This window comes from Echiichthys vipera, assembly GCF_963691815.1.
Source record: "Echiichthys vipera genome assembly, chromosome: 4".
NCBI lineage: Eukaryota > Metazoa > Chordata > Actinopteri > Perciformes > Trachinidae > Echiichthys > Echiichthys vipera.
Genome location: NC_139829.1, coordinates 19,550,603 through 19,575,236, shown reverse-complemented (window position 1 = coordinate 19,575,236; position 24,634 = coordinate 19,550,603). Strand labels below are relative to the sequence as shown.

At 39.5% G+C, this 24,634-nt stretch overlaps 1 protein-coding gene across 1 annotated transcript; it reads right to left on the bottom strand.

Moving 5' to 3' along the window:
* kntc1 (kinetochore associated 1) lies at positions 1-24,554 on the bottom strand (the record flags this gene model as incomplete). The annotated part of the gene is made up of 61 exons (XM_083912767.1): positions 1-121; positions 269-371; positions 1,587-1,741; positions 2,342-2,431; positions 2,536-2,665; positions 3,386-3,449; positions 4,957-5,011; positions 5,723-5,779; positions 6,004-6,099; positions 6,214-6,349; positions 6,457-6,581; positions 6,667-6,745; positions 7,508-7,563; positions 7,710-7,822; positions 8,107-8,317; positions 8,429-8,502; positions 8,584-8,800; positions 8,916-8,974; positions 9,487-9,652; positions 9,743-9,832; positions 10,263-10,479; positions 10,783-10,892; positions 11,013-11,129; positions 11,741-11,869; positions 11,963-12,067; positions 12,398-12,561; positions 12,649-12,705; positions 12,816-12,960; positions 13,352-13,452; positions 13,888-14,060; positions 14,255-14,556; positions 15,074-15,141; positions 15,525-15,597; positions 16,255-16,374; positions 16,471-16,605; positions 16,696-16,798; positions 16,895-16,998; positions 17,113-17,208; positions 17,298-17,441; positions 17,613-17,732; positions 17,857-17,928; positions 19,270-19,326; positions 19,425-19,568; positions 19,654-19,765; positions 20,249-20,415; positions 20,536-20,661; positions 20,824-20,899; positions 21,000-21,062; positions 21,166-21,209; positions 21,324-21,422; positions 21,515-21,569; positions 21,671-21,783; positions 21,887-21,939; positions 22,203-22,296; positions 22,603-22,713; positions 22,812-22,846; positions 22,940-23,017; positions 23,136-23,214; positions 23,456-23,571; positions 23,826-23,946; positions 24,417-24,554. The coding sequence occupies 61 exons, from the start codon at positions 24,552-24,554 to the stop codon at positions 98-100; spliced, it is 6,636 nt and encodes a 2,211-aa protein (XP_083768893.1). The 3' UTR covers positions 1-97.
* Positions 24,555-24,634: the final 80 nt, after the last annotated feature.

Below are 24,634 nucleotides of genomic sequence, written 5' to 3'. Positions count from 1 at the left end.
ATAGACGATAAGTGCAAATATTGCATCTCAGCCCAAGGAAGACCAAGCGAAAATACATAAATACAGCTGCAGAAATAATGTCAGTTCAGCCCAAAACTCAATTTTGCATGTCGAGAAACTCCTGAAAAACAAATGGAAGTAGCGTTACAAGTCTGACAACAGATCAAAGCCATAATGGTGAAATAGAAAAGGTAAACAATCTAATCTAATATTACAAATACAACCAGTTAAATAATATTAATCTACTGTGTCCAGGATATTCCGTTACCTTCAGGCAGCTCGGTGAAGGTGAGCCGTTCGTCAGCGTTTTCCCTCTCTGCTGATCTCTGTGTTTCATGAACTCATGTGCGAGTGAGTCGGCATCGTCCTGACTGAAGAGCAGATAAAAATAATCTGACGTGAAGGACTCAAATTTGAAAAAAAGGTCAAACGCTTGGTTTTTGTTTTGCTCTTTATCTGTCAAAAGATCTTTAGACACCGGAAGGTGGTCGGCAATTACACCAGACTGGAAGAGCTTCAAGACAAATCAAGATTACATTTCAAGCCCAAAACTAAATCCAAAGCTTTAAATAATATTGAATCTAGTTTAAAATAGTAGTTTAGCTCAGTCAGAACACCAAAGACACTCAGACGTGCCTTCAGTATTCGGACAAACTGTGTAGAGGAACGTTGTTCAACTTAACTGTAGTTCATTGTTGAGCCCACATGGTCAAAATTCCAGACTATTACACACTATGCAACTTCAGTAAATGGGATGAGGAGCAGTGCCTTTAAATGTTGGATAAATTAAAGCATCACTTCCCCTTGAACGCATCAGCGTATTGCGGCCACTGCCAGAACAAGAAAAACGGATCAGTATCATGTCACAAAAGTTTGTTCTAGAGAAGTTTTTCACGTTATAACGAGATACAAACTTATCACATTATAACAACAAACTGTTCCTGTTATAACAATATGCCTGTTTATCTTGTTATAATGTGATAAATTATTATATTGTTTTAACATGAAACTTGAGAATGGATACATTAAAGAATATGACTCATTTATACAATTTGATCATTTCCACTTAATGCTTCAATTGAGACATGGTGAGATTCTGCTGTTATTGAGGCGTGGGGAATAAGACCATAATTAAATAAATATAGACATTTCATGTCATTCACTGAATCTCCCGTCGTAAACAAAAGCATTATACAATGTTAAAACCATCTAAGGATATTTTAAACGTTTTTCTTTTTCTGGCAGTGGCAACAATACTCTTCCATAAATGGGAGAACACTGTTTATTGTAGAAAAATGCCGACCATAAATAGTATAATAACTTTAAAACATGGATTTTTTTTTTATTGCCACGTCTTGTGTGAATGAATGAATGTTTATTGGCAACAGTTGCTTGTTTATTAGAATCACTTTGTTTTGTCATATTTTAGATATTTTTTACATGATACATCCACAAACCCGTGTACAAGACGAGATATTTGATGTATCCTCCACCAGATGCCAGCATATTGTTGATTTGTTTTTGACTCACTTAGATCCTCGCCCTAAAAAACCCCTCATAAAAAACAAACAAACAAAAGAACGTACCAGTTCTGGCTGATCAGGTAGTCCACCAAGTCTTTCACCTGGTTAGGTTGGCCGTTCGACAATACGAGCTGCTTCAGATGCCTGAAGTATTTAGTCTTCAGCAGTTTCTGTTGCTGTCCATTTTGGCTGATGAATGTTAATACAGTCTCCATGATCTGAGGAATCATAGAGGGAATAATGTTATAATGCAATACAATACAATATGATCCAAACACAAAGAAAATGCAATAAAAATAGCAACAATGCAAACATGTTTCCAAGCACCGGACATCCCTTTCCTCTACATCGAAAACACCTCTTACATTTTCACACCTCCCTCACACCCGTCTTAAGTTGTTTCCTGTTTAACAGCTTTACTGATAGCAGATACCCAGAATGAGTAAATGAATGTGTTGCAAAATTTGAAATACCGAAAGTTGCAGTCAAAATACAAAATAATTAAAGATGAGACAGCAGTTAAAATGGAAGAGCTGAAAGAACTTCAAGCTTCAGTTTAAGTAAAAGTACTGAGTCGAGTTCAAGTTAAAGGTCCCATAATGTAAAAAGTGAAATTCCCATGTTTTTGTATTTATTTTTTTTAAATTACAAAACAGGTTGAGGGGCTACATAAATACTGTAGAGGTATCAAAACACTCAATCCACAGAGACAGCCCATATTCAGACACTGTGCCTTTAACCGAGCCGTCAGGACTTTCGTATGAGTGTAAGTGGAATAAAAAGTGAAACGTCACATCTGAACAAAACAGACATCTCACCTGTGAGGGAACTCCAGCTAATTCGCCCGTGTTCATGAGCTCTTCCACCTGCTCAAGGACGGCGACTGAGTTACACACAGACAGAAATCCCTGGAAACAGCAAAAACACAGTGACAGGTCACTACAGGGCTATAAAGAGGCACATCCTCCAGACGGTGCTTTCTCTCATGTTGTATCTACACGGACGTACTCACCTGGATCTGCTGAGCCTTTTTAGTGGCACAGGGGATAAGAAGGAGAGTTCCCAGGGCAAAGGCTGGCAGATTGAACTGTGCGAAGCGATTGGCAATTCCTATCAGGTCCAGATTCAACAGGAAAGGGCACCTTGGGAGGAACAGTTGGAATAACATGAACAGAATATGACAAATTATAATTAATTAAATAATAAATAAATAAACAATTACATCAATTCAATTCAAAATTTCTAAAAAATCTAATGTGAAATATTCTGAGTTTAGATTTTTCACTAAAGTTTTCAATAAAACAGGAAGATACTCATTAAACAGTTTATTTGTTGCTTATTAAATTCACACAGCATACAAAAATAAGCTTTACCATGCGGTTATTTAACATATAGACTATGTATTTATTGAATCACCAGAGAACATGCTATACTGTTATATATATTGTTATCGAGATACGAAGTGACTGTGATTTTGGCCATATCATCCAGCCGTAATTCCAACATTGAGCAAATCAAACCTGGGTGCATGAAACAGATTAAACACCTGTTTGTGAGTGAGGTGCCAAACTAAGTGATTGTTTTTTATTTTAACACCCTTTCAGTTGCTTTGGTCATAACGTTTAAGGATTTCTTAGCACTCTTAGACTTCCAGGCTGCTTTTAAACCGTATTTTGAAGTTTTCAGTTGTAAACACTGCCATGCTGTGTGGAATACTGGGAATGTTTATTAAATAACCACAACAGTTAAAACTATCACTGCATGCACACGAGTGTTCATATTGTAGCAGTCCATGGGAGGTCTACATAGTCCTAGAGAACAGAACAACTGGTGGTAAAAGGTTGAACATGAGTAAAGCGTACTTGAGGAGGAGAACAAAGGTCCTGTAGAGTGTTGCCTGTTGATAAGGACTCAGAGGAACGGACGCTGTCACCAAGGAAACAGATCAGACAGTCAGGAGCATTCAAGACGCAAACTCAACAGGGCAAACATGAAAATCAAAATTAACTATTTAAATTAACAACCTTCTAGCCAATCAGTGTCATTTATTAATGTCCCACTCCAGACACATTTTTAAGTATGTAAAGACGACTGTGCTGTGATTGATATTTTGTTTAAGTGGTTTCCCCACATAGAAAGTAAAAAAAAAAAAAACTCAGGGCAGGAAGCACATCTACTCTTTCTCTGCAACTATAGTGTCGGCCTCCTGATCCTAGTGTTGGGCACTCAGATGAAGGATCTCTTGTGCACTAAAATCACAGATGTATCAGAATGGTTAAGTGTAGTTAGCATCTTTTATTAGTTCCTGTTTTTTGTTAACGTGTTAGTGGCTGACAGCCCTGATGGCAGTGTGTTTTCTCTCTGTACTGATACTCTGTACTCTGTCTGCTCTGCGCTGGAGGTTTCAGGTTTCTTTGTGTTGTGTCATCTTTTATATTAGGCAACGATTGGTTTCTGAATTAGTGACTTATCAACTAAAGTTTGCCCAGGATACGTTTGCATCTGAAATTGCAGAGAAGTACACAGACATAGTGTTGCTTTCGTCAACGAAAATGATGACGAAATATCTTCGTCAACAAACCTCTATCACGTGACGAAAACTAGACGAGACGAAACGAAAATGCTGGGCATGTGACGATGACTAAGACGAAATATATGATGCAATGTCGTTGACGAATAAAAACGAGACGAAATGTCTCTTCATTTTCGTTGACGATAACGAGACAAAATAACGTTGTTTCGTCTCGTTTAGTCACGTTATTATTATTATTTTGTAGTTTTCTCCCAGTCTCGTGTCTGGGCGACGTCACTTCCTCAATCCCCATACGCACATTATTTGGATTCTGAAGCTGCCGCTGCTGTGGGTCAGCGTTACCGTTAGCGACAACTAAAGAAACATGAGAACAAAGTGTGGCACCAGCCGGGGGTCGCGTGGCTAGCGTGTGTATGTGTATTTGTTTGCGAGAGTGTAAAGTGTGTTTTTAGTTCCTACCTGACTGACTCACTCTAAGTGCACTAAACTTCCCCTTGTTGGCGAAATACTTTCACTAGTTTTATATTTCACAGAGCAAATAACACTGAACTGAATTTAGCATCAACATGAATTGGATTACTTATTCTAGACCTGTACATGCTGTAAACTTAAGATATCTGCATGGGTTTGGCTCAAAGGAAATGTTGGTTTTGTCAATACTACTAGGCACTTTTAATATATTGATTAAATATAATTGCATCACTAAAAAGAGACTATACAATTTTCTTTAACTAAAACTAGACTAAAATGCTCAGACTTTTAGTCGACTAAAACTAGACTAAAAGTAAAACAGGCTGCCAAAAACACTACACAGACATCTCCTCCTTCAGTAGAGGAAATGTGAAAACATTGTGACTGCTCTGTTCATGGAAAAATAATTCACCACTATAAACGTAGTACCTGAGACAAAAGGTGCCAGTATCATACTCCTCCAGGTCCTGGAAAAACTGGAAATCTGCGGAGAAAATAAAGTAAATTCAATTAGCTTTGCAACCATTTCTCTATTATCACTTGTCACATTGTAGCAGTGATGGTTGGAGACGTTTTCACTTTTGGCTCCATGTCTGTTGGTTGAGTCACATGATGATTCAATTATTTCATTCAGGCCATGAAACCGTTGTTGCATTTCATATCCAGCCCTCTCTCTGCCTTTATCTCTACTGTCACTATTAAATACAAAATACACAAAGGACTGATACAGAAAATCTTTCCGGCCCACAGCAATAACTCTAATGTTTCTGTCTCTTGCTTCAGTAACTTTAGCTGCATGTGGTGAATGTGCACATCTTTATACTCCCACTCTTCCTCATTGCATTTAAAAAAATAAAAACTTGCAAGCATTCTCTATTGAGCTATTTTAGTGTATTTTGTTTGTTGTGTTTATTTTCTATTGATATATATTTATCTCTTCTTGTGTTAATATATTGTGTATGTTTATGGTTCACGTGCAATGAGTGGAAAACCTGCTGCTGTAATGCAAATCCATCCATCCATCCATCTATAGCTGGCCGACTATCTGAAACCCTGAAAATGTTTTTCTTTTGATATTTAATAGAAACATTTATCATTTACTTGACTTGTGAAAATGTAAGGTGTTTGAAGTAACAGAGGAAATGAAAACATTATTTGCATGTCTTTAAATAATAGCGCTGAACTGTGATGTTACCTCCCACAGAGCAGGCACAGCTACTACTGCCTCTAGCACCTTCTGGAGATGGCTGATCTGAGGGGAAAAACAAAACAAAACAAAACAAAACACATAGGTTTTATTTCAAAACACTGTTGTTGTTTTTTTTATTTCCTATCTTAACAAGACTGGAGAAAAACTAAATAGACATCATGTATAAGAGAGATACTGTGTTTGATTATCTTTTTATAAAATTTGACGTCTTGAAATTGAGACCAATGCTGTGGATAAAATTATTTTTCTGGTGCACTTCGCCTCACCAAGTTGAAGCCCAGCAGCTTCTGAAGCAGACTGTTCCACAGCTGAGGGTCGTACACCTGATACTCCAAGCACAGGTCTGCCACCAACCGCACCGCCTGAAAGGACAAAAGTTGCCTCAGTGTTCCTGTGTGCAGTTTGTGCGCAACATTTCAAACACAGTGAGGCTAAAATTAAGAAACTAGCTGGAATAGTTTGAAGTTACAAAGTACCTGCGGCTCATGACTGTGGTTCTTCCACAGCCCTTTGACCAAGCCTTCTTTGGGACTACTGAGGAAAGACTGCACCGTGTAAGGGATGTTTAATGCCTCCAGTTGAGAGACAAAGATGTAGCACTTCAGGTAATATCTGCATGGGAATATAAAATACAAAAACATTAACCCAACTTACACACCCCTTAAATCAACTTGGCAATTCATTATTCCACCAGTACTATTAAACGTGTTTCCTATTACTGAATTTTAGTCCTGGGGATCTGCAACTTGGCCTCAAGAGTGGCTGAATCCGAGAGGCGGACGAGACAAAGCAGCGCTCGAGTCCGGTGATGGAAGGTCAGGCGAGGCCCAGAGGTGCTATAGGGCTACAGGAGGAAATCCAGAAACAGACATCAGACACTTTCTCAGGACATTTTGTCCAGTTTTGACTCAGTCCAATTTATTACTCACCCAGGTTTCTGCAGATAGGATAGGGTTTAGAAGACGGACAGCATCCTCCATGGGGCATGACTGCAGCATGTACACCACCCTGAGAGCATCAAATAAACACAATAAACAGAGAAGCCAACACATTTTCCAGGGTTCATTCATCTTTTCCAACATCAAATTCAAACACTTTTCAAGCATTTCAAGGTGTATTTTCATGCTTTTCCAGCACCTTACAGCTGTGGTAAACTATATATTTGTAAACAGTACACTACTCAGTATACTTATTATTGCACTCTTTGGTCACATTCAATTAATGTTATTGTCCTTTAAACAACCAAATGTTGTGAGGCAGCTTTCTACAGAAGGACGACAAATGAAAGGAAAACTAACTTGACTAATATAAATCAGAAAATGCTGTATTTGGTCTCTCAAATAAGGAGATCTTCTTTTCTCTATATGCCATCCCATACAACATACAATTCAAGGAGTTTCAAGCACTTTATTTAAATTCCAAGCACTTTTTAAACCTTGAAAACACCATAATATAATTCAAGTGTTTTTGAGGATTTCCAGCATCTGTATAAACCCTGATTTTGGTCTTAAAAGTCTTTGTCAAATAATATGAGGAAGAGAGGCGACTGACATGAATACATTTACTTTTGGCAACGCTCTGTTCACCGCGGAGGGAAGCCAAGCACGGTTCATGACACATAGCTTGTTTAAAACTGGCAAAGCATCCCTTTTTAGCACATATTTAAAAGTGGTAAAGAAATACAGTACTTTCTTTTTTTTGTTGCATTTTTCAATATTTAAAACAGAAATAAATGATATTGCGTCAGAAAACATACATCAATTTCTTTACCTCATTAAGTCTGGGTCCTCCTCGATGTTGCCAACACATTCATGATTACCAATATCCTTTATCAAAGAAAATAGTTTTGTCAAATTTAGACAGAATGGACACAAGAGTCCCGTAGTTCATGAATCACAATTTAAGCAAAGCAACAGCAGATGAACAGAAGCTGTGATTAGCGATTAAAACTAAGGCAAGCTCAGAGACGGACCTTGATGACAGCAGGGCCTGATTTGCAGATCCATTTTTCCAACATCATGTTTCGGATTTTCAGGAGATCCACGTTGTTGATGGTGGCTATTTCCTTAACCACTGCATGGATATCTGCTCAGAGGAGAATGGTCCAATTCAAGGTATCAACATTGTTTATGATTTCTTTCCCAGTTACAACATATCAAACCATTTTAGTAACTATGAAGCAGGATAATGTAGAGTTAATGAGTAGATATCAAAACGGATGTTGTAACACACTTAAATCCAGTAGCCATCTTTACCACATCAAGCTGTAAAGTTGGAGATGGGTTGATAAGAAAATAAAGCTGGTCAGAAAAGGGAAAATAGCTCTACTTTGACTTCTACAGCACTCTGTTGTGTCAAAGCGTGCTCACCAGGATAAGTTTGACCTCCTGAGTCTCTGTAGCGCTGCTCCACACTGCTGTGCTCATACAGGGCCACTATGAGCCTGGCAGGCAGCCCAGTCAGTTTCAGATGCTCTGGGCTGTTCAGCTCGCTGGTTATCAAGGTATTATCAGTCGCCGAGCGCTGAAACTGCAGCTTCAGCTTGGACAGAAAGGTCTCCCCTCTGGCCCGCGCTGCCTCCTGCTCAGGATTAGAGTGGAGTGGTTAAACCCCAACAGTTTATGAAGAACTTACCAGATAAAGATGTAAGACATTTAAAGTTTATACTGTGTAATAATCACAAACACTGACCTCAAGATTCGGAGCCTTCAGCCAGGCATTTCCAAGAGCCAAACAGAACCTAAGAGACTGTGTCTTCTCATAGCCTGTAAAGAACAGAAAACAATCAGCACATACAAACAAACACACGCAAACTGTAGTGGCAGCGTCTAAGCTGCAGGTCAGACCTGGTGGCAGCTCTTGGGTGATCTTGTGGGCTGTGGCAGCGGCCCACTCTGGGCTCTGGATGCAGTGGATGTACTTCATCATGGCCTTGGCCACCTTAAAAGTCTTCTTGTTGTAGCCGTGGTCCTGACCCTTTTTCCTCTGCTCTAACAGTAAAGGCTTCATCTTCTTCTCAAACACATAATTCGCTGCCAACATGTATAACTTGTCAATGCTCACCTGGAAAGAGACAGTGAGGTTTAAATAACCTGAATAACAGCCTAACTGTATGGATGAATTTATAATTATTGTGAATACACAGAGAGAAGCTACATTTTAGATCAGTGTGCCTTACCTTCATCAGTTTGGTAATCAGAAAAAGTGTTGGGAAGGTCTCCTCACTGAGCTCAGGAGCTAAACACAGAAACATTTTAGATTCCTCAGTCTTTACATATCTTAGGGCTGAACGATACGGTCAAAATCTTCTGGCCCGATATTGGTTATTTCAAATCTTGATAATGATACATATCACGATAAAGTAATAGTAATTCAATAAATAAATAGTGTATATAAAACAACCCCACATGGTAAAGCCTATTTTTGTATACTCCTGTAATAAATGAAAAATACTGAGTATTTTCTCATTTAATTATGAAGTTTAGAGCAAAATATAAACTCAATATTTCACATCAGTTAGGGTGTGCTTGTTATAATTAATTTAGATCATGATATCTTGATAGGATTTCCTCCTATCGAATCATCATATCAAATTATCACCCAAACATAACATATCTCATTTAAATTAAAATTTAAAGAGTAATTCCTTAATTTTAGATCACGTCTGTTACCAACAGGCAACAAGTGCAGAGCCGATACAGTCAGAGTCATTTCAGTTTGAAATAAGAAAGCAACAGTCGCTAACTCACAGATAATCTTCCAGAAATGTTTGGTCTGTGTGATCAGGTGGAAGGGCAGTCTGCTGTTGGACAGGAAGTTTGGCAACAGGTTGTTTTCCAGAAGGTACGTGTTCTCCACGTCTGTGGGAGGAGAGATGCGCTTGTAGGTCTTCAGGTGCTGCAGGAGGCCCATTGCCTGTGGATTAAAAGACGCTGATTAGTCTGCACAATACATTTTTAGAGGAAGGAACTATATCATCTTAAAAAGTGTTTTTTTTTCATTTACCTGACTAACACAGAAGGTTGTGACATTCTCATCTGCAGCCTGTATGATCTTCAGCACAACCTCAATCCTCTCATAGTTGTATGGGCTGAGCTGTGTGAGACATTTTACAAGTTAAATGAACAGACTAACATTTTATTTCAGAAAAAACAAATTAACGAACTACAACAGTAAACTCTGTCTTCAATCTGTTTGTCAATGCGGTGATAAATGGTTGGTTGGTTTGGCAGCCGGACTAAAACAATAGGGCTGCTTTCATTAAGAGCTACACGATAAAAGCATTTGGATAAAGCTTTTTGATTTATTTACGCACACCATTAGCTAAGCACACGTGTGTTGTATGTTTTTTTTTTCTTGAATCACTAGTCTTAGATCACTAGAGTGACACTAAAATAACCTTATTCTATCAGAATTATTCTATCTTCTATCAGAAATCCCACTCATGTAAAAAACATTTGCACTAAGCCCTCGTGTTAATAACAGATTGCTTTGAAATTCTTCCTCTTGATCTCCATGCACAAACCTTGTATATGGCAGCACAGAGGCTGTCAGTGAGCTCGCTGGTGTTCTGTAACATCGGGATAATCTGCAGGACTCGCTCCAGAGCATCTGCATGACACAGAGGCTGCACCTCTTCCTGGCCCGTGCCTGGGTCATCTGCACCTTCCTCGTCTTCTTGGAGCAGCAGTAAAGTGGTAATGTAACGGCTGATCACACCGTCACGGTCGAGGCCAAAGGTGCTGCAGACAGACGCAGAGGGTGAGCGAAGGAAGGAAAACATAACGGAATACTTCTGGATCCAAAATGACATCTCATAATTTGATGAAGTTGACGCTGTAGAGTGAGTAGCTGATCTACAGTTAATGACGGGACAACAATTATTTTTTATCGCAGATTTGTGATAAAAAAAAAAAAACACTTATTAGGAGTTATCCGTTTCCATTATCGGGAATATCCTCACAAGTGACTTGACCTGTGAATTGGGCAAATGTTTATCTCGTATGCATTTGAGATTGCTCTGGTGATGCCAGGTTAGTGCCTACTTGCAGTACTGGAGGATAATGTCTGGGGTGATCCTCCTGTTTTTCACCAGATCAGGTATCAGACTACTCTTCATCTCAGGCCGCTGTCGAAACACGGGCTGGATGGATATCTGTGGCAGAGCGGGGGCAAGCATGGTAAACGTCAAGTCACGTTAAATGTCAGGTCAAGAGAGACCGCAACTTTTAAAATATAATGTGAATATAAATAAGAATTGTTTTCATTCACAAACCTCTAATTTGCCAAGCTTGATGCCCCATTCAGCATCAGTGATGACAGAGAGAAACTTCTCTTGTTCCTCTGGCTCATTGTACAAGCAGCAGAGATCGGCCCCGATCCTTGCCACAGCCTGAAATAATAAAGCAGCAGTCGCTGATTAGTTTGCTGAGAAACATCAATGGGATGTCTTCCCAAGAAACTGCTTGATGTTTTGTTATGGCTGATTCCCAGCCTGGCTCCTTCGGTTTCACTTTTCATTATCAAACAGGGTTCCCACACCTTCTTAAACATTAAATTCAGAGACTTTTCAAATACTTTCTGGGCCTAATTGCCTCAAAATCAAGGACCCATAGTTTCAGACATGAATCAAGGTTAATTAATGTTACAACACTGAGAATTTTTATCATACAATCGAGCAGCTCACAGACTTCAATGTGTGTTTATATTTTCCAGGCATAGCTAAAGGTTCGCTTTACATTAGCTTTCTTGCCGCTGTTTATGCAGCATATCTGACTTCATTCGCTCAGGCATGCACGTGACGTTCGCACTTTCACAGGGCAGGTGACGTGAAACAATGACACAATCAGTTCTATATTCTATTCTTGCACAAAATGTATAAATTCAAGCACTTTCTATGACTCAAGTCTATTTATGGCTATTTTTTTCTCCCCTCAAATTCCCAAATTTTCAAGGATTTCAAGGATCTTTAAAATACAGAAGAACAGTGATCATATTACCTACCAAAATTTTGTCATAGTTCTGCCAGGTGTTGTCAATGACCTTCCACAGTATTTTGGTGACTTCTGCTTTCGAGAGGAGCGTACAGAGTCCAATAGCCAAATCACAATCCACCACCCTCCAGTTGAACACCTGCAGCCCGTAGAAATCAGAGGTACAGTTATTCAAAATCTTTACCAAAACACAGTAAAACTGCTGCTATAACATCAGTCTCAGCAGACTAACCTTGTTCAAGAGAGCCACAGCAACGGCGTTCAGAGACAAAGTAGTTGTCTTTCGAAGATTGTTCAAGCAGGCATTGTACTTCTTAAGCTCTTGGGTATCATAGAGCTGAAATAAGAATTAACAGATTACAGGGACTTACGTCAAGGGTCCAAATACAAAATATATATATATGTGTGTGTGCAGAGAGAGAGAGAGAGAGAGACATATACAGTATAATACATTATAATTATGAATTAATTAATATAATATAATTCAAAAGTGGCTCATTTGCCATAATTCTTACAGCAACAGTTAAGGCACCCAGATACATAGAAATATCTGATTTTTAACTATTCTGCATGAAGACATAATCCTTCAAGAGAGTATTGCAATCTAAGAATAGACACCCCACATCTTTATATGGTAGTGATAGGGATTTGTTGCAGGCAGCCCTACCTGCATACTGAGCTTTATGTCCATAACATTAGAGGTGACATGCTGCAGGCAGCTGCCGTATGAGTTGACCAGCACTCTGAGGGCCAGCTCCAGCTGACTGCACTCCTGTAACATCTGGAGCATGTTGTTCAGGGGACCCAGGAGGGGCCGCAGGTAGTTTGAACCTGCATGTGAGCCAGGCAAGACACAAGGTAAACTTTCAAAATGACAAATTCAAGAATAAACAATGAAATATAAGCTTAAGTACAGACCGTCTTCAAATGAGCAGTGGGACAGACAGGAGCAGTCCAGTGGGTACAGTTTGGTATCTGCAGGAACAAATTAGCACAATAGCTGACGGTATGAGTTTGCTGCAGACTACCTAAGGTGATGAAATCCTAAATAAACAATGAATAGATGAATAATTTGAGCATCTTACCCAGAGAAATAGGCAGCAAACAGTTGGTGATTTCATACTGGACTGGAAGCACAGACACTGGGTCCAGAACAATGCAATCTTCATTAAAAACATCCTGAAAACTCCACTGAGAATGTGAAACCTTTTCTGTCTCCGATGTCAATTCCTGTGAAATTATGCAATTCAAATACAACATTTAGTTTTATGCCATCAGTTAATTTCACCATTTTGTAAAAAGGAGAGGCATTGATCAATTTTAACTTCCAGGGGCTTTGCTTGCTTATTGTAGGAACTTTTATAAATATATATGTATAAAATTCATATTAAACAGGAAGTATTTTACACACACTCCATGCTATAAAAAACTGATGCTACATAATATTATTATCTAAATCCTTAGAGATTTCACACAGTTGATTCACAGTTTCTAATCTGAAAATAAGAAGGCAGATTGAAATGTCTTCAGAAAAATATATCATACAACATAACAAGCACAAACCAGACAAAAAAAAGAAGTTAATACAGTCGCATTCTATGGAGAAGGATAAGAGACTGACCTTGGCTACAAAGCCGTAGTTGTCTGATAACTGACACTGATGGTAGACATCCATAGCTATCCGTGTGCACTTGCAAAGCTCCAGACAGTCCAGGAGCAGATCTGCAACAGTTATTATAATAACTTTAGGGAAATTGCTTGAAAATTAAACAAAAGTCAGCAGCTAGACCAGGCTAGCTCAGATAAAGGAACATTTATATTGTAGCCTAGATGCTCTTTCAGATTTCCAAAAAAGCGTTTTCACTGTGTCTTGTCCTGAAGGCGGACAGCATCTTCCGCAGGACCAGATAAACTATTGAAAATATATTGGAAAGGACTATTTTGCATATCATCTGTGTGATTTGTATAAATAATACTTTCTACTGGGTTAAGATTAAACTGAGGATACATTTCCAGTCAAGTTTTCACAAAAAGATCACAAAAAAAGAAGATTAAAATATAAATTATAAATTATTTATAAATCCAGCGATGATTTAACAAAAAGGCTATTTTCACCAATATCATTAAACATGATTGATGTTTACACATGTTCTTTACCTGAGTGGCACACAGTGATAGCCTGGCAGGCCAGATCGTGGATGACTGCTGGCAAGTCCACGTCATCAGGAATCACCATGGGCACGTCTGCTTCCAGCATCTGGCATAGCATCTTGGCAGCGGTGAACAAAACCTTCCCTGTGCTGGTGTTGTAATGGTGTTCATACAGCTCACTGAAGACATGAAGGAAAGACAACAAATAAGATTCTCCACATGTCTCACTGGACGAGGCTGGTATTTTGAAGACTGACATTTCTCAATATTTCAACAATTTCTCAATATTAGGGTGAAAAAACCCCAATAGAAAGCCCTATCAGTTTCCCAGCCCAGGATTTGTACACACACCGCAGCATCCACACATGCAAACCTGAGGATCTTGAGGGCCTTGTGCACCTTGCCCACTCCCAGAGCTCGCAGGGCCAAATCAGACCAGAGCTCCTGTTCAGTGCGCTGCAGCTGTCTCCCTAGGCGGCGTAAGCCGGCTTCTGTGGAGATGGTCTTGGTCTTGCCATCGGGATCATTAGCCACGACTGGAGTTGTCGTTGCTTTCACCTTAGATGAACGGCGACCATGTGTGTTTTCATAGGCTGTGATGTGATGGTCCTGTATCTGTTTTCTAATGTTTGGATCCTCATAGTTGGAGGGGGTGAAGAAAACATCAAAGTCCTCCTAAAGAAACAGATATAGAGGCGGCAGGTTAAAACTGAAATGACCGCCCTGCGTTGTGTGTTTCCACCAACCAGTCAAGCTGCAGTTTAAATCCAAACTGTCCAGATTTACATATTATATGTCGTGAAGACTTGAAAGGAATTTCATTAAAGGGTATTAAGTGTAGGTTTTGGTGAAATGTCAGTTTCAAGATTAGTGTCACCAATTCAGTATCCGACCTAATGTCTTTCCTTCTGGTCCTGAGTCATGGCGTTGAATTAGGAACAAAAAAATGATGATGCCACAGTAACCTTGACCGTTGACCTCCAAAATCTGATCTCTTCATGTTCAAGTAGACATTTGTGCCACATTTGAAGAAATTCCCTCTGGCAGATCCTGAGATATTGTGTTCTTAAGAATGGGGTGTACACACAGACAAAAACATAATGCCTCTGACCACGGCTGTCGCTGTCAAAGAGGCATGAAAACACACTAAAAACACAGAAAACACGTAGAACATTCCTTAAATAAAACTCACCTGTAGGTGGGCGATCGCCTTGAACATGATGAGGTTGTTTTCACACTCCATGCTTTTAACAGCATCATCTGCAGAGGACATGAATCCCGGTGTCACTTTTATAACATGTCTTTCCCTAACTTTGTCTGTAAACCGTGTTTAGACAATCAATGGCTGGTGTTTTTAAAGAATTTCATGTGGAAAAGTTTTCATTTTAAAGTGTCCATTTGTGTGCCGTTTTGCCAACTACACTTTTCTGAAGCATCCAACACATGGAGGACAGAGCCTCGAGTCCACTGAAGAGCTCGAACTGAGAGGAATACATAGACTTACTCAAGAGGTACTCAGCAGGGTGGAAGTTTGCTGACAGGGACGTGAGACTGTGGTTTCTGAATGAGGAACTCTTTATTCCTATGCCACCCATGCCGACTGTTCATGTTTGAGAATTTTGCAAAGTAAGTACAGTACATACGTTTTTGGATTTTATGCAGGTATTTCAGAGCCTCCACCATCATCTGAGCTATGACCATCTTGTGTTTCTTGTGCTATTAAAAAGAAAGAGAAAGCGGAGATTTACACAATGCGAGAATGAATTTATGATTACCACAATGCTGTTCTACATTTTGTTCAGATCTTGAGGTGACCATTGTTTTAAGTTTCATGTGTGGTCTATTTTGAAGCATATTTGTAGCATTTTCAGTTGTGTAGGCATCATATAAATATGCAGTCACAGAGGAAAAGTCTCCCAGGCAGGGAAATACCTGGTATACCATACTGCCCTACAAAGCCTAAGTAACCCCAAAATGACTAATAACATGATTTCTGCACATTTTTTGGCCTGAAAGTATGGAGGTTAGAATTGATTTGGATAAAAATTATTAAATGGCAAACTAGTAAACCATTAGCCATCATCAATGTGCCAAATATTAATTTGTCGGGACAGTAAACAAACTTTAAAGCCATGTTTTTTTGCTCACATTTTTTCATAGTTACTTCACTTAGGCTTTGCAGGACAGCATAGTCAGCCGCAGCAAAGATGTAATGTTGAAATTACATTTAGTGCTCAGCAAAAACAACCTTTAAGTCTTATAATGAGACGACATATGACTTTGGTGGTCTGGAAATTGCATCCTCGAACGCAAGCACATAAAAATGCAAATGATCTCTTATTTCAGACACATGACATCCTCCCTTCTCCTCACCTCATCAGAAATGTGAGCTTTGTCCTCCAGCTGCAGCCTCGCCCACGATGTGAGACGCTCGATCACACACTCTGCCTCTGCAGAGGACAGCTTCTTTAGAACGGTCATGCATTCTTCAGTCTGAAAGAAGCATAAAAATCTTCCTATCGATATGTCATGTAAACATGAGAAGAATTTAGTTTAGGTGATTTCATATTATCACAAGCATGAGCATACCTTGCCCTGGCCAATCAGCTGGATGAGATACAAGTAATTTATCTGTGAAGTTGGAAGTTTGTACGCTTCAGCTAATGTCAGAGAGTCTTCTAAACACACCGGCAAGTCTTGCTTTAGGATGTATCGAATCAGCGTCTGGGGAAGATATACAGTTTATGACAGAGAGTTCATAGGCAGGCACAACACGAGACAGATCTCACATAATTAGAATCAAATCAAAATTACCATAATTTGAGTGCTGTTAGAGAGGTTGAAGTTGCGAATCCCATAGCCCCTGAGAAGCTTCCTGATCTCCATCAGACGGTAGCTCTCCTTTAAGAGTTCTTGTCTGGGGAATATATCAGTAAGAAGAACATCATATAGAAACGAATATTACCAAACTTACTAGTTTGAAAAAATCAGGGTGGGGACAGTATAAACACACTTTGGTCCATCCATCTCCAGGTACTGCTGAACCAGTTTTTCTACCACATTACTCCAGGGCACTACAGCTTTCTGCATGATCTCCAGCACAGCATCCACCATCAGCTGATAGGAAATTTAAAAAGTACAAACTTTATTGGGTTTTTCTATTACTATCTTATTGATTTTGTTATTCCACTGCAGTTTTTCACTCAAATATTTGTGCTCACAAAAACTCACGTCAGTATCAGACATGCAACCAAGCACAGCCACTGCTTTGGCTTCCCATTCTGTGAAAAGTGTTGTGGTCTGAGAACTGCAGCGCTCCAGCAGATCCTAGTGAAGATGAGAGAAGGAGGATTTATCCAGGCATTTTGGGAAATTAAATGTCTGTTCCCAGTGAACTTGGAGTGGTTTAGTTTTACCTTGATGTACTGTAGAAGGAGCTCATCAAAAGGAATCCGGTGCTCTTTGGCATACGGCAGGATACTGCTCTCCACTGTGGGGGCTATCAGCTCTGGAGCCGGCACTTTGTCCAGCATGAAGAAGGCAACACTGCGCTCACTTCCCTTTCAAATTCACAAGGATAATACCAGTGAATAATTTTGATAGGAACAACAATGCAAAACCCACTCAAAATGTCTCACAAACACAACACTGCAATTTACTTAAAAGTGAAATATTTTTCATTTTCATAATGAAATCAATTTTTCATAAAACGTCACTAATAAGAGACAAACCTTCTCAAAGACTGAAAGTGAAAGTCTGCAGTTGTATTTCAGGTGGAGGTCCAGGAGCCGACGGAGGTTGGACACCAGGGACTTGAGGTTTTCCACCTCATTTGCATCATAATTATCATCCTTAAAAAAAGATAGAATAAATAAATAAATCAAAGACCACATAATGTCACAATAATTAAGTTACATGATTGTGAAGCACAAACACTCATTTAGAGCGAAAAGAGAAAAAATGTGGTTGACTTACAGACTTCATCCATGTCCATAGGGAAGGCAGTCCAACCACGGCCAGGTCTAACCCGTTCTGGGGCCAAGCACCCTGGAACAACATGTTACTTTTGAATAATAATAATAATAAAAAAGAATAATAATTATGCTGACTGATACTTATCATGCAATGTTCTATTTAATTAATATAAATTGATTTCAGATCGGAGATCTAGAATTTGTGTATTGAGGAAGTGATGGGCGATGTTTTTCGCCATTATACATCATTGTGATTTTAGCTTGCAGGACTCAACACTAACTAAAGTATATAAATACCATTAAAGTGGTTTCCAGGACGGTAACCAGGCATCAACTTTTGGTTGCCAAAACTGAAAATATGGTTGCCATTTTTAGTCTGCCTATAGTTTGAGTAATAAGACATTATCACAGACCCCAAAAAGGCCTCTTTTTTCCCCCGTTCTGGTTCATCTACTTCTGAAGAACACCAAAAATGTATTTCTTGGGTGCACGATAAGCTGTTTGCTGTCCATATTTTTTTAAGTTAAAAAGTTTCATTTTATGTATTTATTTAGTTGATAGGGACAGTGCTAAATGATTAACAGCAACGTTGCATGCTTTTAATAAGTTGGCTGAGGGGCGGCCGGTGGGACAGTTGTAGAGCATCCGCCGCATGTAAAGAGGCTGGAGGTCCTCAAGGCAGCGCCCGCGGGTTTGACTCCGACCTGTGGCCCTCTGCTGCCTGCCTCCCCCTCTCTCTCACCCCATTTCCTGTCTGTCCTATCTAATAAAAGGCTTGAAAACTGCCAAAAAACCTTTAAAAAAAATAAAAAATAATAATAATAATAACAACAGGTTTCCACCTGCTGTCCCTAGCCAGATCTTAAAAAGGCACCCTCAAATACAAAAACTGATAAAAAATTAAAACAGTAATAAAAAAGACAAACTCTCACACAGACATTATACCCCTCACACTACACTCTCCACATATTACTTACAAACGCAAAACGCTGTACAAAGAGTACAGTTTGAATAAAGAAAGAAAAGAAAATACAACAACAAAACAAATTATAATCATGGATTAATGTAGATTGATTTTGAATCTGTGTAATTTTCTCTCAGTTAAATATGATTTCATCCATTTGATGGCATCTCCAGAGAAATTAAAATAAGAGAGTTTTGACAAAAGAACTAAGTGGTTGCCACCAGGGTACAAAATTAGCAGCAGCCACATACTGCTAGATTTGCTTCACTCACCAGACAAAACAAAAAGTGGAGAAAAAGGTTAATTATGCAGGTTACTTTTTAAGTTTTTAAGTCCTCAAAATCATTCAGGACTTGAATGAATTTATCCTCATCACCAGGGGTCAGTACATGATTACAAAGCCTTGTTTTATGTGACTTAAGTGTTTCAGAGTTGTTGTTTCCTTTTCACCTTTTCTGTTAACTCCAGGTTCCTCGCCCTCTGCTCCAGCCATCTCGCCAGGATTTTCTATGGGCACATTAAGACAGAACTCTTACTACTGAAAACACAGCAGCACAAGTTGAAGATTACAGTATTTTAAGCTTTTATGAGAGAATGTATCCTACCTGTCCCGCTGGAAGCACTCTCCTCACAAAAGAAACAAAAACGGTCCGTAACCAAGGACAGAGGTCTTTGGATGGCAGGTCCTCTGGGATGGCACTGAGCACGGCTTCAAGCTTGTTATCGTCAAACTCTGCTGCAATCTGACCCTGTCACAAAACCCCACAGTAAACAGAGTCACAACTGACCCTCTCACAGTGTTGTTTTCGACAAGTGCATGAAGCTGTTCTTTACCTCATATCTGAGCCAAAGGAGTTGTGCACCCTTCATGTCTCCCTCTCTTAGGTGGGTCAGAATGTCTCCTAAATCATCCGTGCTGTTCAGAAACTCAATCCAGGCGATGCCACTGTGGATGACAGAATGACATAACAATACATAACTTTTCAAGGACTTTTAAGGTACCTAAAGTAAAAAAAAAAAACCTCCAGACGATCAAAGCCCTTATCATCACATCTAAATTGTTACTGTAAAAGTAATTGAAAAGTCAGAGGGGGTGCAAGCATTTTGAGAACAGACAGTCGCCCCCATGACGCCGTAAGTCTCTCTCCGGTCCGCTCCGAGTCTGGTGTGAGACGTCAGGAGAGAACAAATATGACAACAGGATTGTTTTGTTTTAAAAGCTAAAATATTTTTGGTTCACTCTAGTGACTGTGTAGATGAAACGCCAAATGATGTTGAAAATCAAGCATTTTCAAGGAACATATTCAAATTCAAGCATATTACGAACTTTCAAGACTTTGTACACACCCTGGTACATAATGAACAAATCACATCATTGAAAATTGAATGCACAATAAAAAAAAAGAGACCAATTAGTCTTTGAATTTACTTGAAGTTTTCCAGGCCATGCAGGTTGCAGAATGTTGCCAGCCTGGCCAAGGCCTCTTGGATCTGTAGGGAGGAGTATCGTGTGGCGGCATGGTTCAGCATCTTCTCGGCTGTCTCAAAGGTCGGCCATGGAGCCTTGAGGCAGTAGTCCACCACATAGTGCTCATCCTAGGCAACACAAAAAAATCTTTATCAGTGAGGCTTGATAACAATTTAACTTGCTATGACTAACTCAATAGGTTATCAACGTTTTGGAACTGTAAATTAAGATTGGACTAAATAACTGACTGTGATCTTCATCAGGTTGGTCTTGGCCTCCTCCACAAGTTCAGACCACACATCCTGTCCATAGCCACCCACCGATGCAGAGGCCAGCTGCTCCAGCACAAAGTCAAGCTTCACCTTGTAAACGAGCTGAATAAAAGTAGGATTATTACATGTTTATAGCCCCAATTAAAGCAGTAAAGTAAAGTCTTTTTCTTTTCTAAAAATCACAATTATCTTGTCAAAAAGCAAACTTCTTTATTCCACTGTCCACACAAAAAGTCTATCCCACAACAGTGACACATCACTTACCTCTAAATCCAGCTCAAACGTGATGGCAAACTTTTCAGCCTCCTCAAACAAGTGTTTGTGAAGAAGTCTGCTAAGCCTGGGGAATAGAGAAAAGGTCAAGTTAAATTATACTCACTCCATGTAGACTTACACAAACTGCAATTAACATGGAAACTTATCTAATCAAAATTGGGTACCTGTTCTCAGGCAAAGCCTCTGTGAAACATCTGACCACGACAGAAGATATGGGCTCTCCTCGACTATGTGATGAAGAATGAGAAGAGTATTAGAAGAAGATATTTTAAAACATTAACCACATGGCTCAGGCTGAGCATCCTGGTAATCAAACAGAGCATAACCTACCTTTCCGGGTTCTCAGAAATCCCCTCAACTAAATAAATTGTATCCTGAAATCAGAAGTTAAAAGAGCTGACTTAAACTTGCAGAAATCTTAACATCTACAAATAGCACAGCATGTCCATTTATCCTTCCATAAAACAATAAAAGTGTTGCTTGTTTACCATGTTTAGTTTTGTCTGGACCAGACAGGAGACTGAGGAGACATCCAGAGAGTAGCAAACAGTCATGGAGGGCAGAAATCGTATTTGCAGTGAGTTGATCTGAAATATTTAAAAAACAGCATATCAAGATCAGAAAAAGGATTTAAGGTAATCATCTATTACAGTTTCTTCAAAAGGAGTTGACCTGCTACCTGACTGTTGTCTTGCTTCGTCAGAGTAATCATCTTCATGCTGCTCTTGTCTTGGCTGTAACACACAGATTAATTTACATTATCGACGTTGTCTAATTGAAGCAGATTCCTTTGTATATTTACAGCTACAGTATGAGATAAAATACTGATACATACGCCACCATGGAGCCAGAGCCACACTCTGTGGTGAGTTCAAAGTCATGAATGGCAAGATCCTGCCAACAGTGAATCATGACAAGGAAATGTAGGTCCCAAAGACTCAGGGCATCCTGCAGCCATAGAAAAAAGATCATACGTAAACCTCACATACCTTTGATCCAACCCCATGCAGTGATTTATCCGGCAGCTGCAGGTTGAGACCACTGAACTCACCTCAGTGTCCAGAATATACAAGAGATTTTCCACCACCACCATCTTCTTCACACCTTTGAAGTTTAAAAATATAAGGAGAAAAATAAGTTGCAACCCCCACAATGTACTCCAATACACATTTTAATGTCTTACTTGTTTCATATTGTGTTTCTATCTTTTATCTTTTACTAAAATACTTTGTGTTTTACTATACTGTAAAACCTGAGCCCAAACATTCATCACTAAAAACCGTTAATGTTAAATATGTAGATGATAGTAAATATTTAGCATCTTCCAAAAGGCACAACTATGTTTTGTCCAAGGAGCAAGACCTAACCTGGGATTAAGCTGTTGTTGACAGAGTGGGCAAGGCACATTTTGCCCTGATGACGGTCCATCGTCCAGTGAGTCACAACATTTTCTTTATCCCCCTGCAAATATAATGTTGTGACAAATTACTTGATTTAAAGTTTGTCTTAATAGCATGTCATGTCACATCTTCATTTGCTTACATATGCAAATGGAAAATGAGACTTGCAACAGCGTAGTATGAGAAGGGACTGACATGAAATAAGCAATAAAAAAAGTAAAGTAAAAAAGTAAGTAAAGTACCATTGTCCATTAGTAGAGAGTTGATTTTATTTTCTCCTTTAAATATGCTTTCTGTCAACATGTAACCAGTGTATGACAACTGCAGGTGGTAAATAAATTCATAAACTTCTCTCACAGACACTGACCCCGATCATTAAGTGGATTTCAGGGCCCAGATTGAACATCACGGCTGTACTGCAGCCCTCGTCATGGTAATCACTGGTGGAGCAGAAGTCTATCTTGATGAGTGACTGGAGCTGAGTTGAGGAAAAGTGGGATTATACTGTAGTTCTGCTATATATGTTGGGTTTTTTTATGTTTGCAACTGCATGGAAAGAAGATGGCCTTAACTTACATCGTTCAAAGCTCCCACGTCCATTTTTTCAATGGCTGCATTGACAAAAGAAGAATGAATGTTAAATTTGGTCGAAACAAGGTCCGCAAAACAAAACGTCAAGTGTGCTGCACGTGATATTTTGATACCTGTCTCGATCTTTGCCAACGCAAGGTTTTTAATGTGGAAAAACCCATCCTTAATGAGAAGGAACACATGATACATCCCTGTCAAGAAAAACATAGGAGAAATTGGCAACACAATCATTCAGGAAAAAAACATCACTAAAGTAAGGTTCAGGTCTCCATTGCACCTTCATGTATCATAACCAAAAAGACATTTTACCCAAGGATGCCTTGTCCTCTTCGATGATGAGATAGCGGTATGTTTTCTTTCCTCCACTGGATGGTTTCTCTACCAGAGCCTACAAACCCAGCAAATGACATGTAAACATGTTTGTGTACATAAGTTCATACATGAACACATTGTGCAACTCAAACTAATTTAAGAAAGACACAAAGTTGTCCGGATTATTCCGGCTGATGCCATCATCTGTAGGTAAGAATTATCAGTCAAGTGTTGTAGGTGAAATCAGGTGTAACACAGCGATCAAACCTAATCCTACACCAGCAGCTCAAGTTATAGATATCAAACAACGCTCATACCCTGGTGAAAAGGATTCTCTTGTGTGGAACATAGATCAAATGAAGGTTTCCATTTCTTTCACAGACCATCAGAAACTGTCCGTCCAGGCAAACATCAATGGCATCCACATCAGTTTCTGAAAAATAAGTTTATTGCTTTCAACGTACAGAACAGTAGATACTGTTAAATATAAGGAAAGGCATGATGAAATCTGGCATGTGACTGAACTTTTACAGTATCAATCAAACTTGTTTAGTTCGGACAGGCGGCCTTCACATAGAAAAGTGTCATGCTCAACAAATTCTTGAACCCGCTGATTTGAGTGCAGCCACATAGAGGACACAAACAGGCCGACAGTAAACAGTATGAAGACGAAAAGGGGGAACATACCAAAGTGAAGAAGCAGCAGTATGGCCTGATAGCTCTGGTCAAACAGGATAACTGTCTTGTCAGCAACAACGATGCTCCAGTTTGAACCACTGGAGGAGGAGAGCCGGGGATCTGCCTGCACCTGCAAGATCCGATTGCTCGTCAGTACTGTCACTTGAAGGGTCATAGACTGTAAAGCCGGGGTCCCTAACGATAATTAGGCCATGGACCCCTTAGCTGGCAGAGAGACGAAGCAGGGCCCCCCTACAATAAATACTGTATTAATTTGAGCTACATCATGTCTCCATGACAACACTGAGGGGGTGAATTTATTTGTACCAGGCTAGTTTTTATTTTATTGGAGGTTAAAGTTTATGAATAGATAATAATAGAGGCTGCAGGTTCGACTCCATGTCCCCCTCTCTCACCCCATTTCCTGTCTGTCCTTTATAATAAAGGCTTGAAAAACTGTAATGTACTTTCAGAGGGCCCCATAATTACTCACTACGCCCCTGCTGGTGTGAGTAGTACCATATATAAAATGGAGCAATAGGGATATAAGAGCTTATAGGAGTTGGTGCACTGTAACACTGACATTCATTGTCACATTACCTCAGTGGCAGTGGAGATCTTGACCAGCGTGTCCACCTGATACAAGCCGCTGCCGTTCTCGTCCCTGGACACACCGCCGAGACGGACGGTGTTTGTGTCCTCGTTGGTCAGGAGTTCAACGTCGCTCCACATCGCCATGTCGCCGAGCTAATGGGTTACATTTAAGAAATTATAATTCTTTATTTATACCTCAAAATAATTTAATATGAGGAGTTTAC